Genomic DNA, 12,125 nt, shown 5'->3' with positions numbered 1-12,125 from the left:
TGCTGCAGTTGCACTGCAGGTGTTTGAAGTAATATGTAAGTTAAGACTGCAAAGCAGGGGCCGAGTGTGACACTCGTTTTTTCTGGCACTGCAGCACCAGGAAGCTTCTCCACTTTGCTGTGTTCAGCAAAAATTCTTTGCACTATACATAACTGAATGACTTTAGTTTTGCATTTTTATAGAACTTCTTGTTTTGTATTCACTTCCTTACACGTTAGCAAGAGAGAACTTTCTGGCTTTTTCCTTTTTGATTGTTGAACAGGTTTTTGCTGCAATGGAAATGTATTGTGAGGTTGGTTCTAGGACTAGTCCTTCAGGACCTCCCTATTGCAAGTTAGCCCCAGCTGGCTATTAAGCTCCACACAGCTGCTTGCTTGCTTGCTTCTTCCCCCCACCCCCCCCCAGTCCCTAGGTCAGATGGGCAGAGAATCAAAGGGTAAAAGTGCGAAACACTCATTAGTTGAGATAAAGACAGTTTAATAGGTAAAGCAAAAGCCGCATCCACAAGCAGAGCAAAACTGGGAATTCATTCACTGCTTCCCATCAGCAGGCCAGTGTTCATCCATCTCCAGGAAAGCAGGGCTTCCTGCATGTAGTGGTTACTTGGGAACAAACACTATCGCTCCAGATGTCCTCCTTTTGTCCTTCTTCCTTCAGCTTTTATGCAAAGCATGACACCAGCTAGTCTGCAGTATCCCTTTGGTCAATTGGGGTTGGCTGCCCTGGCTATGCCCCCTCCCAACTTCTTGTGCACCTTCAGCCTCACTGATGGGGTGGGGTGAGAAAAGGCCTTGACACTGTGTAAACACTGCTTAGTGGTAGCTGAAATACAGGTGTGCTATCAGCACCGTTTTGGTTGGAAATCTGAAACATAGCAGTGTGTGACCCACTGTGAAGAAAATTAACTGTACCTGCCAAAAGCAGTACAGCCCAGTTCTTCAGGACACTTTCCCAGTCTGATAATTGCTCTTCAGAACAACCTGCTCACTTCTTAGAACTAGTTGGTTTTGCATCTAGCATCAGTACCTCTGTTGTTTCAGTTGAAATTTGTCCTTTATGGCATAATACAAAATAATCTTACAGTTTTATGTTTCCTGTGACTAGAAATTTAGCTATCAGACTAGTTGGCACAGCTTGCTTTTAGTAAACCCATGCTGCCTTTTATTCAACTTGTAATATGCATCTTTTATACTTAAATTTGTTTTGTGTTACACTATTAGGAAGTTTTCCTTTCAGATTTTATTTATAAAATTTATGTGTTACAGAGATCAGGTTACTGAATCTTTTGTTATTATAGAATCACTTAGGTTGGAAAAAAACTTTGGGTTCATCAAGTCCAACCATTAACCCAGCAGTGCCGAGTCCATCACTAATCCATGTCCCTAAGTACCGCATCTACATGTTCTTTTAAACACCTCCAGGGATGGTTATTGCACCACCTCCCTGGGCAGCCTGTTCCAATGCTTCACCACACTTTCAGTGAAGGAAGTTTTCCTAATCTCCAATCTAAACCTCTCCTGGTGCAACTTGAAAGCTGTTTGCTCTTCTCCTGTTGCTTGTTATCTGGGAGAAGAGACCAACCCCCACCTGCCCACAGCCTCCTGTCAGGCAGCTGTAGAGAGCAGCAAGGTCCCCCCTGAGCCTCCAGACTAAACACCCCCAGCCCCCTCAGCGGCTCCCCACAAGACCTGTGCCCCAGCCCCTTCCCCAGCCCCGCTGCCCGTCTCTGGACACGCTGCAGCCCCTCTACGTCCCCCTTGCAGAGAGGGGCCCAGACCTGAACACAGGGTTCGAGGGGCGGCCTCAGCAGTGCCCAGTGCAGGGGGACGGTCACTGCCCTGGTCCTGCTGGCCACACTGCTGGGGACACCAGCCAGGGTGCTGCTGGCCGCCTGGGCCCCCTGGGCACACTGCTGGCTCCTGCCCAGCCGGCCGTCACCCAGCACCCCCAGGCCCTTTCCCACCAGGCCCTTTCCAGCCGCTCTGCCCCAGCCTGTAGCGCTGCGTGGGGCTGGTGTGACCCAAGGGCAGGACACAGCACTCCAGTATTTTTTCTTAAATTAAGGTATAATTGCTATTTTTTTTAATTATGTGGTACTGTTGCTGTTACAGCAGATTTATTAAAGACTTCGTGTTTGTAATTTAATGGGTTCTTCAGTGTAATCTAACTGCACATTTCAAAACTAGATAACAATGCTGTTCTGAAAGGGAGAGTATTCTAAGGGGTCTATTCATGTAGCTTGAGTAATAAACCTTTGCTATGGAAGTAACAGGCTCATAAAATATTTTCCTCAATAAATGTGGAAAATACCCAAGTATACAAATTCACATCCCACTGTTTTAAAGAAAAAGTGGAGCATTTGTAGGAAGTTTAAGACTGTGGTGGAAGCTGTTCACATTGAATGTAGCGTACAAACCTCTTCAGTTTTCCAATGCAGTGAAATGTATGGGATGTAGCTAGGAAAGAGCTTCTTTGGAGGAGTTTGGAAAATGATGCACTTTTAAGAGATTTATTGCAGAATAGGCAGTATTAGCTTCCTGGGGAGCTTTCTCTCTAGATAGTGCATTTTAAAGATTGGCTGTCTGGGTGTCTCGGAAGATTCAGGAAAAGTGAGTTTGAGGAATGACACTGTATTTGATTTTCTGAGTGCACTAATTGGTGACATACAGCCCTTTGTGTTTGTTGTATGGTCTGCAAGAAAAGTAAAGGCAAATGTGAAAATATATTGCATATTTATACTTCCAACCTAAGGCATTCCTTCATAGCTGCTCAAACCTGTATCTGTAGTGTCAGTTAGTTTCCTTTGATTTGTTTTCTAAATGCTGAATGGATTTTGTTGGTTATGAGGGAAGTGAAAATTCTCTGAGCCTAAGATAATACTTTTTTACATACAGTTTCTGCTGAATTGTATTTAACTCTTCAGAAATCTGATGTAACACTGATTAAAAACTTCACAAAACACAGGTGGTATGGAGAAGATGAACAAAAAGTTACTTTCCACTGTCTCTTGCTGTATGGACTCCAGATATTGTTGAAAGGAACTTGGAAGGATCTCATTCAAAACACACAGACAGGCACCATGTAGTCAGGCTGCTGAACTCCTTACTGAGGGATGTTCTGTGTACTGAAAATGTATATGAACTCACAGTGTGGGGCAAATTGATTCAGCCATTTAACAGAGGCTACTAAATAAAAAAACATCATATGTGGCATTTGCCTGAGTCACAGATAGTAGCTGAAGAGGATTTGCAAAAGTTTCACTGTATGTTAATGCTTTCCTTCCATTACTTTAAAGTAATTTGCTTCTGACTCTTTGAAGATGACAAAGTGAACTGTGGGTGTGGTTGTCCTTATGCACAGAAACAAGGCAAAGTTCCAATGTAAAATGAAAAAAACTCTTTATGACTCAGTTATAATTCTGCTGCAGTCTTACTGTGAGCCATAGCCAAAGAGCCAAACACTGGAGTCTGCAAATTTGGGAAGATTATAAAGGTTGGCAATTTTGCTTGCACTTTAAAAATTATTTCTGTGTAAGGGATGGAAAAAATACTTAGACAAGAAAGCTTTCCAGGGAAACTAAAAATTGTTGCCTTTAAGTGGCTCCTTTTGATGTGTTCAGTGTGAGCAGCAGAACAACAGCAGCCAGTTTGCTGAATTTTTTTGGAATTCACAGTTCACGTATCATCTACTTGCAAATGTGGAAGAGGAATGTTCAGATTTATTGGAATAAGAATCATCAGACAACTTGTGGCATATAGCTTTATGGAACTGCTTTTGCCGCCTATGTTATATGGGTTATTTTTTTATTTACTACATTGTATATTTGGGATTCTCAGCTGAAAGTAGAGAGCTTTGCCAAATAAGCTCGGAGGAGGGGAAGGAAAGGAAGATGTGGGTTTAGCACTGTTGGTCAACTAGTTTGTAACCAGTAACCTTAATTAATAGTAATTAATATTAGAAATTAGTATACCAGTTCTTGCAGGTGATTAGTTTATGAGGAAGTACCAACTACAGGTTGACTCTAGCGTGGCTTCTTGTATATACCTATCTTTTTCTGTAGCACTGCATTTATTCTGATTGGTGCATAAACTTGTCTTGAAAGTAAGAGTTACAAATATGTCACTGTAAAGTACTACAGGATATTCTTTTAAATTTTCCAGCGATGACAAGGCTGATAGTTCAATTGATGCTGGAGAGGCTAGTAAACCTGCAGAGATGCCTACACAGAGAAGAAAACGGATCTGCACCATGCCCAATCTTGTCAAACCCAGAGCTGGACCTTCGTCTGCTCAGCGTTCTACATCAAAACCACAAAGACGAGCATCACAGACTCCTGATGGCAGTGCTCCACTTCAGAAGGATTCCTCTCCATCAGAAAAGAGTAGTGTTGAAAGCTCTTCAAAGTCTCTCATGCTGCCTGAAAAGAAAACACCCGTGCCACAAGTGCCACAGTTTTCCCCGCTAAAAAAAATGGTGAACAAAGAGCAAACTATAGGTGTAGCTGCTCAAAAAAATGATGATACCTTGCAGAAGAACATACCCTCCCCACTCAAGGAGAGACCAACACAGGAAAGGTCGAGAACACAGGAGGAAAAGCCACCTACGAAACCTGCTCCTGTAAAAGAGAAACAAATGTGTTCTGACCGTGAAAGGATCCTCAAAGCTCAGAAGTTAAGAGAAATGCTTAAAGAAGAGCTGAAGAAGGAGCGGATGGTAGGCCTCTGTGTTGAGCAGTGCTGATCTGTGAAGGGCAAAGATGTGTGATTCACTTAACATACAGTATCTCTTTGCAGTAGTGTTTTCTGATGATCATAATTTGCTTACTGCTGATAGTCTGTGATATAACTCTGTTTACAAGCAGTAGTAGTGCTGTGTTCCTTCATAATACAGATTTCACAAGAAATTGTTTATCTTTTCATATGTATAGACCTAGAAGCCTTTTTGACATGAGACTTGCTATTATATTATAGTCAACATTCCAATTAAAAAAAGATCACAGTTGGTAATGGGAAAGTGTGTAGAAAGAAGCCTGTGATTTGGGGTTTCTCATATCTTTTCAGCTTGGTTGTTGACAGAGTTCTGTAGTTTTGAATAACTTCTCACTTTTACTTGTGCCAAGTATTGAATTTCTCTGAGAGGTTAAGTCACTTCAGGGTCTGTGACATCCTTTCTAACAAAGGGACACTTTCAATATAAACTTATTTCAGTTGTTGGGGAAGGTAGATGGAAACAACAAAATTCCCCCGAGGGGGTACTATATAAACAAATAAAAATACTAATTTGTGAAATATAAAGTACTTTCAGGGTGAATTTATGGATATATTTTTCTTTTTATATGGAAGCAGTTGAAACACAGACCTCCGATATTTGAAGGACGTTCTCCACCAGATCGTTCTAAAATGACCATGAGAGACTTGATATACTATCTGCCAGAAAACAATCCTATGAAGTAAGTTTGTCTCTTTTTCTCTTTTCTTAGTTTAAATGATTTTTCTTTTTCTACCAATTTAATAATTGTGGGGGAAAAAAAAAAGAGTTTTTAAATCTGGATTATTAGCACAGGTGCAGTATTGTTGCAATAGTAACAAAAGCTTCTAGACATTTTCACATCTACTCAATCTTCACACAGGAACAAGAACGGAGATTAGTGTACTTGTTGAAACATAAAAATTTGAACCCATTCCCAGTGTTGATTTATATCTGTACAAATGCAGAATAATAGAAATTTTTTTTCTTTTTTTACTAGCGGCTGTGAAATTTTTTGTTAGGGCTGCTGGGGATGTTTTGACTGCCTGCCAAATCTAGTGGACTACAGGAAGCTAAGCATTTCTCCTTCTGAGGTGCTGAAGGGCAAAATGCACTCCAAGACCCATGAGGTCTCTACACTCCAGCTGGATGGATGTAGCTGCTACCTTTGCCTTTACAGGTTTCACCAGTAGGGAGGCCGAGTGAGCATCCCAGAGGTGCACATACACAGGGAGCACTAAGGTAACTGGCTGCACAGACTACCACAGATAGAGCAGGGCCTTTTTCCTGCAATTACCAAAACCAATCTGCTCTGGTTTCAGCTGAGATGGACTTGATTTTCTTCTTAGTAGCTGGTGCAGTGCTGTGTTTTGGATTTGGTGTGAAAACAATGTTGATAGCACACTGATTTTTAGTTATTGCTGGGAGATGTTTGTACTAGGTCAAGGACTCTATAGTTCCTCAGGCTTTGCTAGTGAGAGGGCTAGAGGGGCACAAGAAATTGGGAGAAAACACAGCTGGGTCAGCTGACCTAAAGTAGCGAAAGCGGTATTCCATACCATGGGTTGTCATGCCTGGTATATAAACTGGGGGCACTTGGCTGGGGTGGGTGGATCGTTGCTTAGGGAGTGGTGGGGCATCAGCCAGCAGGTGGTGAGAAGTTTTATTGTGTGTCACTAGTTGTCTTTTCTCTCTTCTTTGAAACCTTTGGATTTCATTCCTCTCCCTTCCCCCTCCTTTGGATTATAACCATTATTATTATTAATATTGTTATTGTTTTTATTTCAATTATTAAACTGTTCTTATGTTTTACATTCCTTTCTGATTCTCCTCCCCACTCCTCTGGGTGAGGGGGGGTGAGCGAGTGGCTGCATGGTGCTTAATTACCAGCTGGGGTTAAACCATGACACAACCACATAAACATAAGTACAGCTATCCAAGTCTAAGATTCTTCCTCTCAGCAGTGGATGAGTTTTCTGTTACTGTCTGTTACTGCCTGGTTGTTAATGTTTGTGTGCTTGCATGTTTTATTTATCCTTTTCCTTGTTATTTTTTCTTTTACAAAAAATAGCCCTTAAGCAGGTAATGAACAGATACTCTCACGTTCCCTGTACCCTCACACTGGATTACTGCTTAAATATTTTTTTTGTCCTTGCTTATACAACAAGAAAAGCAAAACTCATTAAGCAGTGATGTTTGTTCAGGTAGACTCAAGTCTAGGTGTGGTACAGAAAATGGAAAACCAGCTCTGTGTTTCTTTGTCCATTATCCACTAAAAGCAGGTCTTGTGGAATGAAGCAGAAATGTATCTATGCAAGCATTCATCTCTAGCTTTTTATAAAATTTTAGGTCTTCACTGGCAGAAGAAAAGAGAACAGAAAAAAATTCTGCACTGGGTCAAATGAAAGAGTAAGTCCTGGTGATGGAAGTACTTCTAGTTAAAAAGTTTTCTGATGTTAAAAACCCATGTTTCTGTGGTAATGCTAACAGTGTAGGTGTATTTCTTTTTAGATACTTAGTTTCAATATCAGAGCCCTTATTTATAACAAAGTGTAGTCTGGGATGGGAGGGTGGTTAAAGGACGTTTTGCTTTCAGTATTATGGTTTTTGATTTGTCAGTTTAGAATGCAAAGCAGATTCCAGAGTTTATGTACTGACTAACTTGTTGGAGGGTTGCAGTGCTGGTTCATTAAATTGTTGAAAGTCTGGCATACAGAACAGCAACCCAAAACACTAACAAAAGTAGTATTTTTGCTTGGTCTCTTAACATTGTAGACAGGAAGAGAAAAGTAGTCCTGATCATGAAGATGAGGAGGAGGAAGAAGCAGAGAATGGGGAGGACAGTCAGGACGGTCCACTTCTAGTTCCTCGTGTAAAAGTAGCAGAAGATGGCTCCATTATTCTGGATGAAGAAAGGTAACAAATTCCATGCCTGACTCATGGACAATATATACTACATTGCTGCTTAGTTTGTGAATAGAGAACAGGTACTTTGGGTGGGGACAAATGTGAGTGTATTTGTATTAAAGAGTTTAGCTATCCTAACTTGGGAAACAGTGCAGATATGTGACAAAATATATGCAGCATTTATCTGCATCTCAGTAGTGGTAAACTTTATGAGAAATGTTTTTGGAGAAGAAGATAAAGTGTCATCTTTGGTTAGAGTGAATGTATACTGAATATCTGTCAAACTTCAAAATGTCTTCTGTTTAATTAACTACTTTGTTTCTCACAGTTATATGTGTCTACTTATTGTAATTCATTTGTCAATATGATTTGCTCCAGCTTTGGATCTTGCATGTTGCTGGTTTTTCAGCTGTCACTCTTTCCAGTAACTTTGCTTAGAATGTGTGTTTGTAAAGGAATTAGATTGTCAAATTACTGAGTTCCCTAAGTGTGTTATTAACATGAGATTTAGGCCAAGGTGTAAGGATAGAGCAGTCCTGGTAAAACAATTTGGAAGTATCCTAAAAGGATACAGACAGGCTCTTGTGGTTTTGCAAAGTAATTTTCTTGAATGTTAAAAAGACAATCTTATCTTTTTAAAGATATTTAATTATGTCTATCTGTACTATATCTTATAAAAAGCAAAAAGCAAATTTATTTGCACAGGCAGAGTAGCATAATGATTTCTTTCTGCATTCTCCCAATAAAATACATGTTAATGTAATTATTAAACCTGATTACACAGTACAAACTCTTGGCTTTTGGGAGGGAGGAAAAATCTGAATAGCTGGCTTATAAACACTACTATGTGTCTTAGCAATATTTTCAGGTAAGTCTCTTTGTGTGTTTGCTTTTCCAGTTTAACTGTAGAAGTTCTAAGAACAAAAGGTCCGTGTGTTGTAGAAGAAAATGATCCCATCTTTGAGCGTGGCTCTACAACTACGTATTCTAGCTTCAGGAAAAGTTTTTACTCCAAACCATGGTCAAATAAAGGTGAGTATACTATGAGTTTCAAGTTTTGAGCCAACAGAAAAATCTTAATTTTCCATCTGTACTTTGTAGTCAACAATTTTTATTTCCAGTGGTGTAGATGGATCTAGTTACATGTGATGTAGTCTCAAACCTCCAAATGCTTTAAAACAAGCTGAGCTCTGGTTTAGTGTGAAAATTGGCATGTTTAAACAATCCAGTGCCTTATGATATGCAGGCTGCCTGGAAATTTTTTCTGTCGTGGATGTTTAGATGCTGTGTGAATGCTAGTCTGCCTTATCAAAAGCGTAATTTTGGATTCTGGTGCCCATATATTTGAGCTCTATATTGGACAGTTAGCACTTCCTAAGAGCTTCTTTACTTGGTTCTTCCATCATGGACAGGAATAAATTATATTAGCCATCTCAATGTGGGCTAATTTCAGTGTACGTGGACAGCTGTGTTTTTGTGAGTGGGTGGGTTATTTTTGTACTACGCCTGTGAACTGATTATTGTCTCTAGGCTGACAACACTGTACAAGACTTCTTACAATTGGAAGTGGGTTTTTTTACAACTGTAGATGGAAAGATTAGCTTCAGAATTCACTGTGCTGCTTTCGGAATGCACCTGTTTCCTGTTAACAAATAATAATGGAGATGCTATTTTTACACATGCTTTTTTTCTGACTTCTATTTGTGGTTGTGTTCATAATAAAAATAAACGTTGACAATTTGGAGTTGGTTAGCTTTGATTTACTAGCTTTACATAACATATTTCACATTCTGCAGTTTTATCATAGATTAGACAGTTTTTTTCTGTTAATACTTCATTCAGGAAATGTTATTAGAGGTATGCAGGTAAAATAACACACATAGTCCAGCTCAGCTGAACTTGTGACCACAGTAGATAACCTTAAAATTACTGGTCTGGTTGCATTAAGTTTGAAAGGTATGTTTATTTTAGACACCAAGAAGGAGGGTTAACTAAATACTTGTGTGTATCTTTTTTCCCACCCCACTCTAGAAACAGACATGTTCTTTTTAGCTATCAGTATGGTAGGAACAGACTTCTCCTTGATTGGACGGCTGTTTCCTCATAGAGCCAGAGCAGAAATTAAGGTAAAAATTAAAGCGCTCAATAAAGCAATTAAATGTCCGTTTTGACTTTTCTGTTTCTCATGTGCTATTCCTATGCTTCCTCTATTAATATTGGTAATTCTGATGGTAATTGGCTCTGTAGCACTGTTTTTTTAATACTTACTACCTCTTGGAAAAAAGTACCTGAAACATCAATATGCTGCGTTGAATTCTGATCAACATAACTAGTAAATCTAGTGTACCTAGCCACAGTTTGTCTTGATTTTATTTTAACTGAAGAATGTGATAAGTGTAAGTGGATGTTTGGTGATGGTCTTCTGTGTTGCCTCTTTTGTGTTGCGCAGTTCTGAAAATCTTCGATATTTCAAACCCTGCTTAGATTGGAAGGATAAAGATGTTGAAAATAAATAATTATGACTGGTGATGTCTATTGGTGACCCATTTTATATTTGAAAATTAATTACAAACTTTGTGTCCTTTGAGTGTTCTTTTACAGTTTCTAAAACTATAATTGTTAAAAATTAGTTTTAACAACTATAATTGGTAGAAAATTTTGTTGGATTGAAGGCTTATCTTGATCTGCCATTTTTCTACAATGTATTGTTGCATTCTTGCTTACTGAAAAGACAAATACACCTTTGCTTTTAGAACAAGTTCAAACGTGAGGAAAAAACTAATGGATGGAGGATAGACAAAGCTTTCAGTAAGTAAATATACCACGCTATCCTACAATGAAGTCACGTGGTAGTCATCTTTTTTTCATGGTAATTTTTTGTGCTTTGCCTTGCTTGAATTAATTGTAAGAAAAGGTTTTTGCTTATAGGTGAGTTCAAAAGCTGGGGGAGCTTGGGCTTTTATAACAAGCGTGGTTCACTGTAAAGACCTTTAGGTTTAATTTCTGGCTTTTCTATATAATAAATGAGATAAATGTAAACTTTCATATATATATTTAGTTGAAGATTATTCTGATTCATGTGAATTTCTAGCACAGTTACTTACTGTAAACTGCTCTGAGAATCTGTAGCAGCTTTGTGTGTTATTTGGATGAGCTACCTAAGTCCTAGAGCAGCTTGTTAGTATATTATTTGATACTGTGGTACAATTTGTGGTTTTTTCACTCCTTGAATTTTCTAAACTATTAAGCACTGTAACCTTTTTACTCTTTTTTTTAAAACCAAACCACCATAACCCATATACATATATATGATACAGAAAGTATTTGAAAAAATAATTTTCTATTTGAATTAATATAACCATTGGTTTTGAACATCATAACATGTACCTCTGATTATTTTACAAAGCAGAAACTTGGAAAAATTATCACCTTTGAAATCTCTTCTCTTTACTTTATTCTCATAGAAGAAAGGCGGCCCTTTGATTTTGAGTTCTTTGCCCAGTTGCTTGAGAAGGTCTTAGCAGATGAGGAAAAGAGAAAGCAAAAGACTGTTAAAAGCCAGAAGCCAAAGGAAAAGAAGCCATCAAGGCCTCGGAAGAAGCCAAAAGGTACTTCAAAGACTGTCTGAGATAGCATTACAGAGCAGTGGTCAATAATATGTTGCTAGCAGAAGAAAAATCACAGGGAATCTTATCCTTCCCTGTTCCAGAGAGGGCAAGAAGAGCTTGTCTTCATGGCATAACTTTTTCAGATGTGGTTTACTGATGGGTGGCATGGTAATAATTAGTTGCAGCCAGTTTCCTGAGGTGCATTTTCTCTGGGCAGAGTATGAGATCACACTGAGATTAGTGCTGTTTCACAGTCTGAAGCACTGATGTTTTTGACAGGATATTCTAATTTAATAGTTGATAAGTATCTTCATGAGTTGCTAATGAATTTGCTTTTAGAATCCCTGGGCCAAAACTGTATTTTTGGCAAGCTCTTTAAATTTTTCTTACATTTAAAACCCTCTTCTTTTAATGGGCTATTTCTCCTCTAATTATAGTTTGACTTCCTCAGTCTGAAAGGTATGATTCTTTTCAGGGAGTCTTATAAAAGTTGCTTTAGTTTTTTGGTCTGTTCAAAATAAAGATTATGTTTACTTACTATTGATCACCATATAGTGTATTACTTCGGTACCTGTGAGAGGACCTTTCAGAGATGTGCTTAAATTAAACAGTTATACTGAGACCATTTCATAAACTCCCTGCTAATTCTGTGGGGTCGTTCACTTGTATGTTCCACAAGGACCCATTTTCTTGTAAGTGGTATTGTGGATCAAACAAGTGAACAATCTTTTTAAAGCAATGCTATCTAGGAAGCAGCATCATTGGTTTAATTCTTAAAATCACCATAGTTGCTGCTTTTCTAGAGCCTTGATTTTGGATTTAAGTAAAATGTCCCACTTATTAGGACTTAACCACATACAGAAA

General features: G+C 38.8%; 1 protein-coding gene across 5 annotated transcripts in view; it reads left to right on the top strand.

The window, feature by feature from the left end:
- The window catches only part of BDP1 (B double prime 1, subunit of RNA polymerase III transcription initiation factor IIIB), a 55,108-nt gene that overhangs the window by 644 nt on the left and 42,339 nt on the right, over positions 1 to 12,125 (top strand). For 4 of the 5 annotated variants that reach the window (XM_037373077.1, XM_037373075.1, XM_037373076.1 and 1 more), the window contains exons 2-9: positions 4,161 to 4,713; positions 5,343 to 5,449; positions 7,096 to 7,155; positions 7,522 to 7,662; positions 8,552 to 8,685; positions 9,685 to 9,779; positions 10,407 to 10,461; positions 11,118 to 11,261. In XM_037373077.1, the coding sequence (XP_037228974.1) occupies positions 4,161 to 4,713; positions 5,343 to 5,449; positions 7,096 to 7,155; positions 7,522 to 7,662; positions 8,552 to 8,685; positions 9,685 to 9,779; positions 10,407 to 10,461; positions 11,118 to 11,261 (1,289 nt within the window). The remainder of the gene's footprint in view (positions 1 to 4,160; positions 4,714 to 5,342; positions 5,450 to 7,095; positions 7,156 to 7,521; positions 7,663 to 8,551; positions 8,686 to 9,684; positions 9,780 to 10,406; positions 10,462 to 11,117; positions 11,262 to 12,125) is intronic. The other variant, XM_037373074.1, reaches the window with a different exon arrangement.

Source organism: Falco rusticolus, chromosome Z (genome assembly GCF_015220075.1).
Source record: "Falco rusticolus isolate bFalRus1 chromosome Z, bFalRus1.pri, whole genome shotgun sequence".
Lineage (NCBI taxonomy): Eukaryota > Metazoa > Chordata > Aves > Falconiformes > Falconidae > Falco > Falco rusticolus.
The sequence above is the reverse complement of the archived record's forward strand: the minus strand, read 5'-3'. Positions and strand labels throughout refer to the sequence as shown.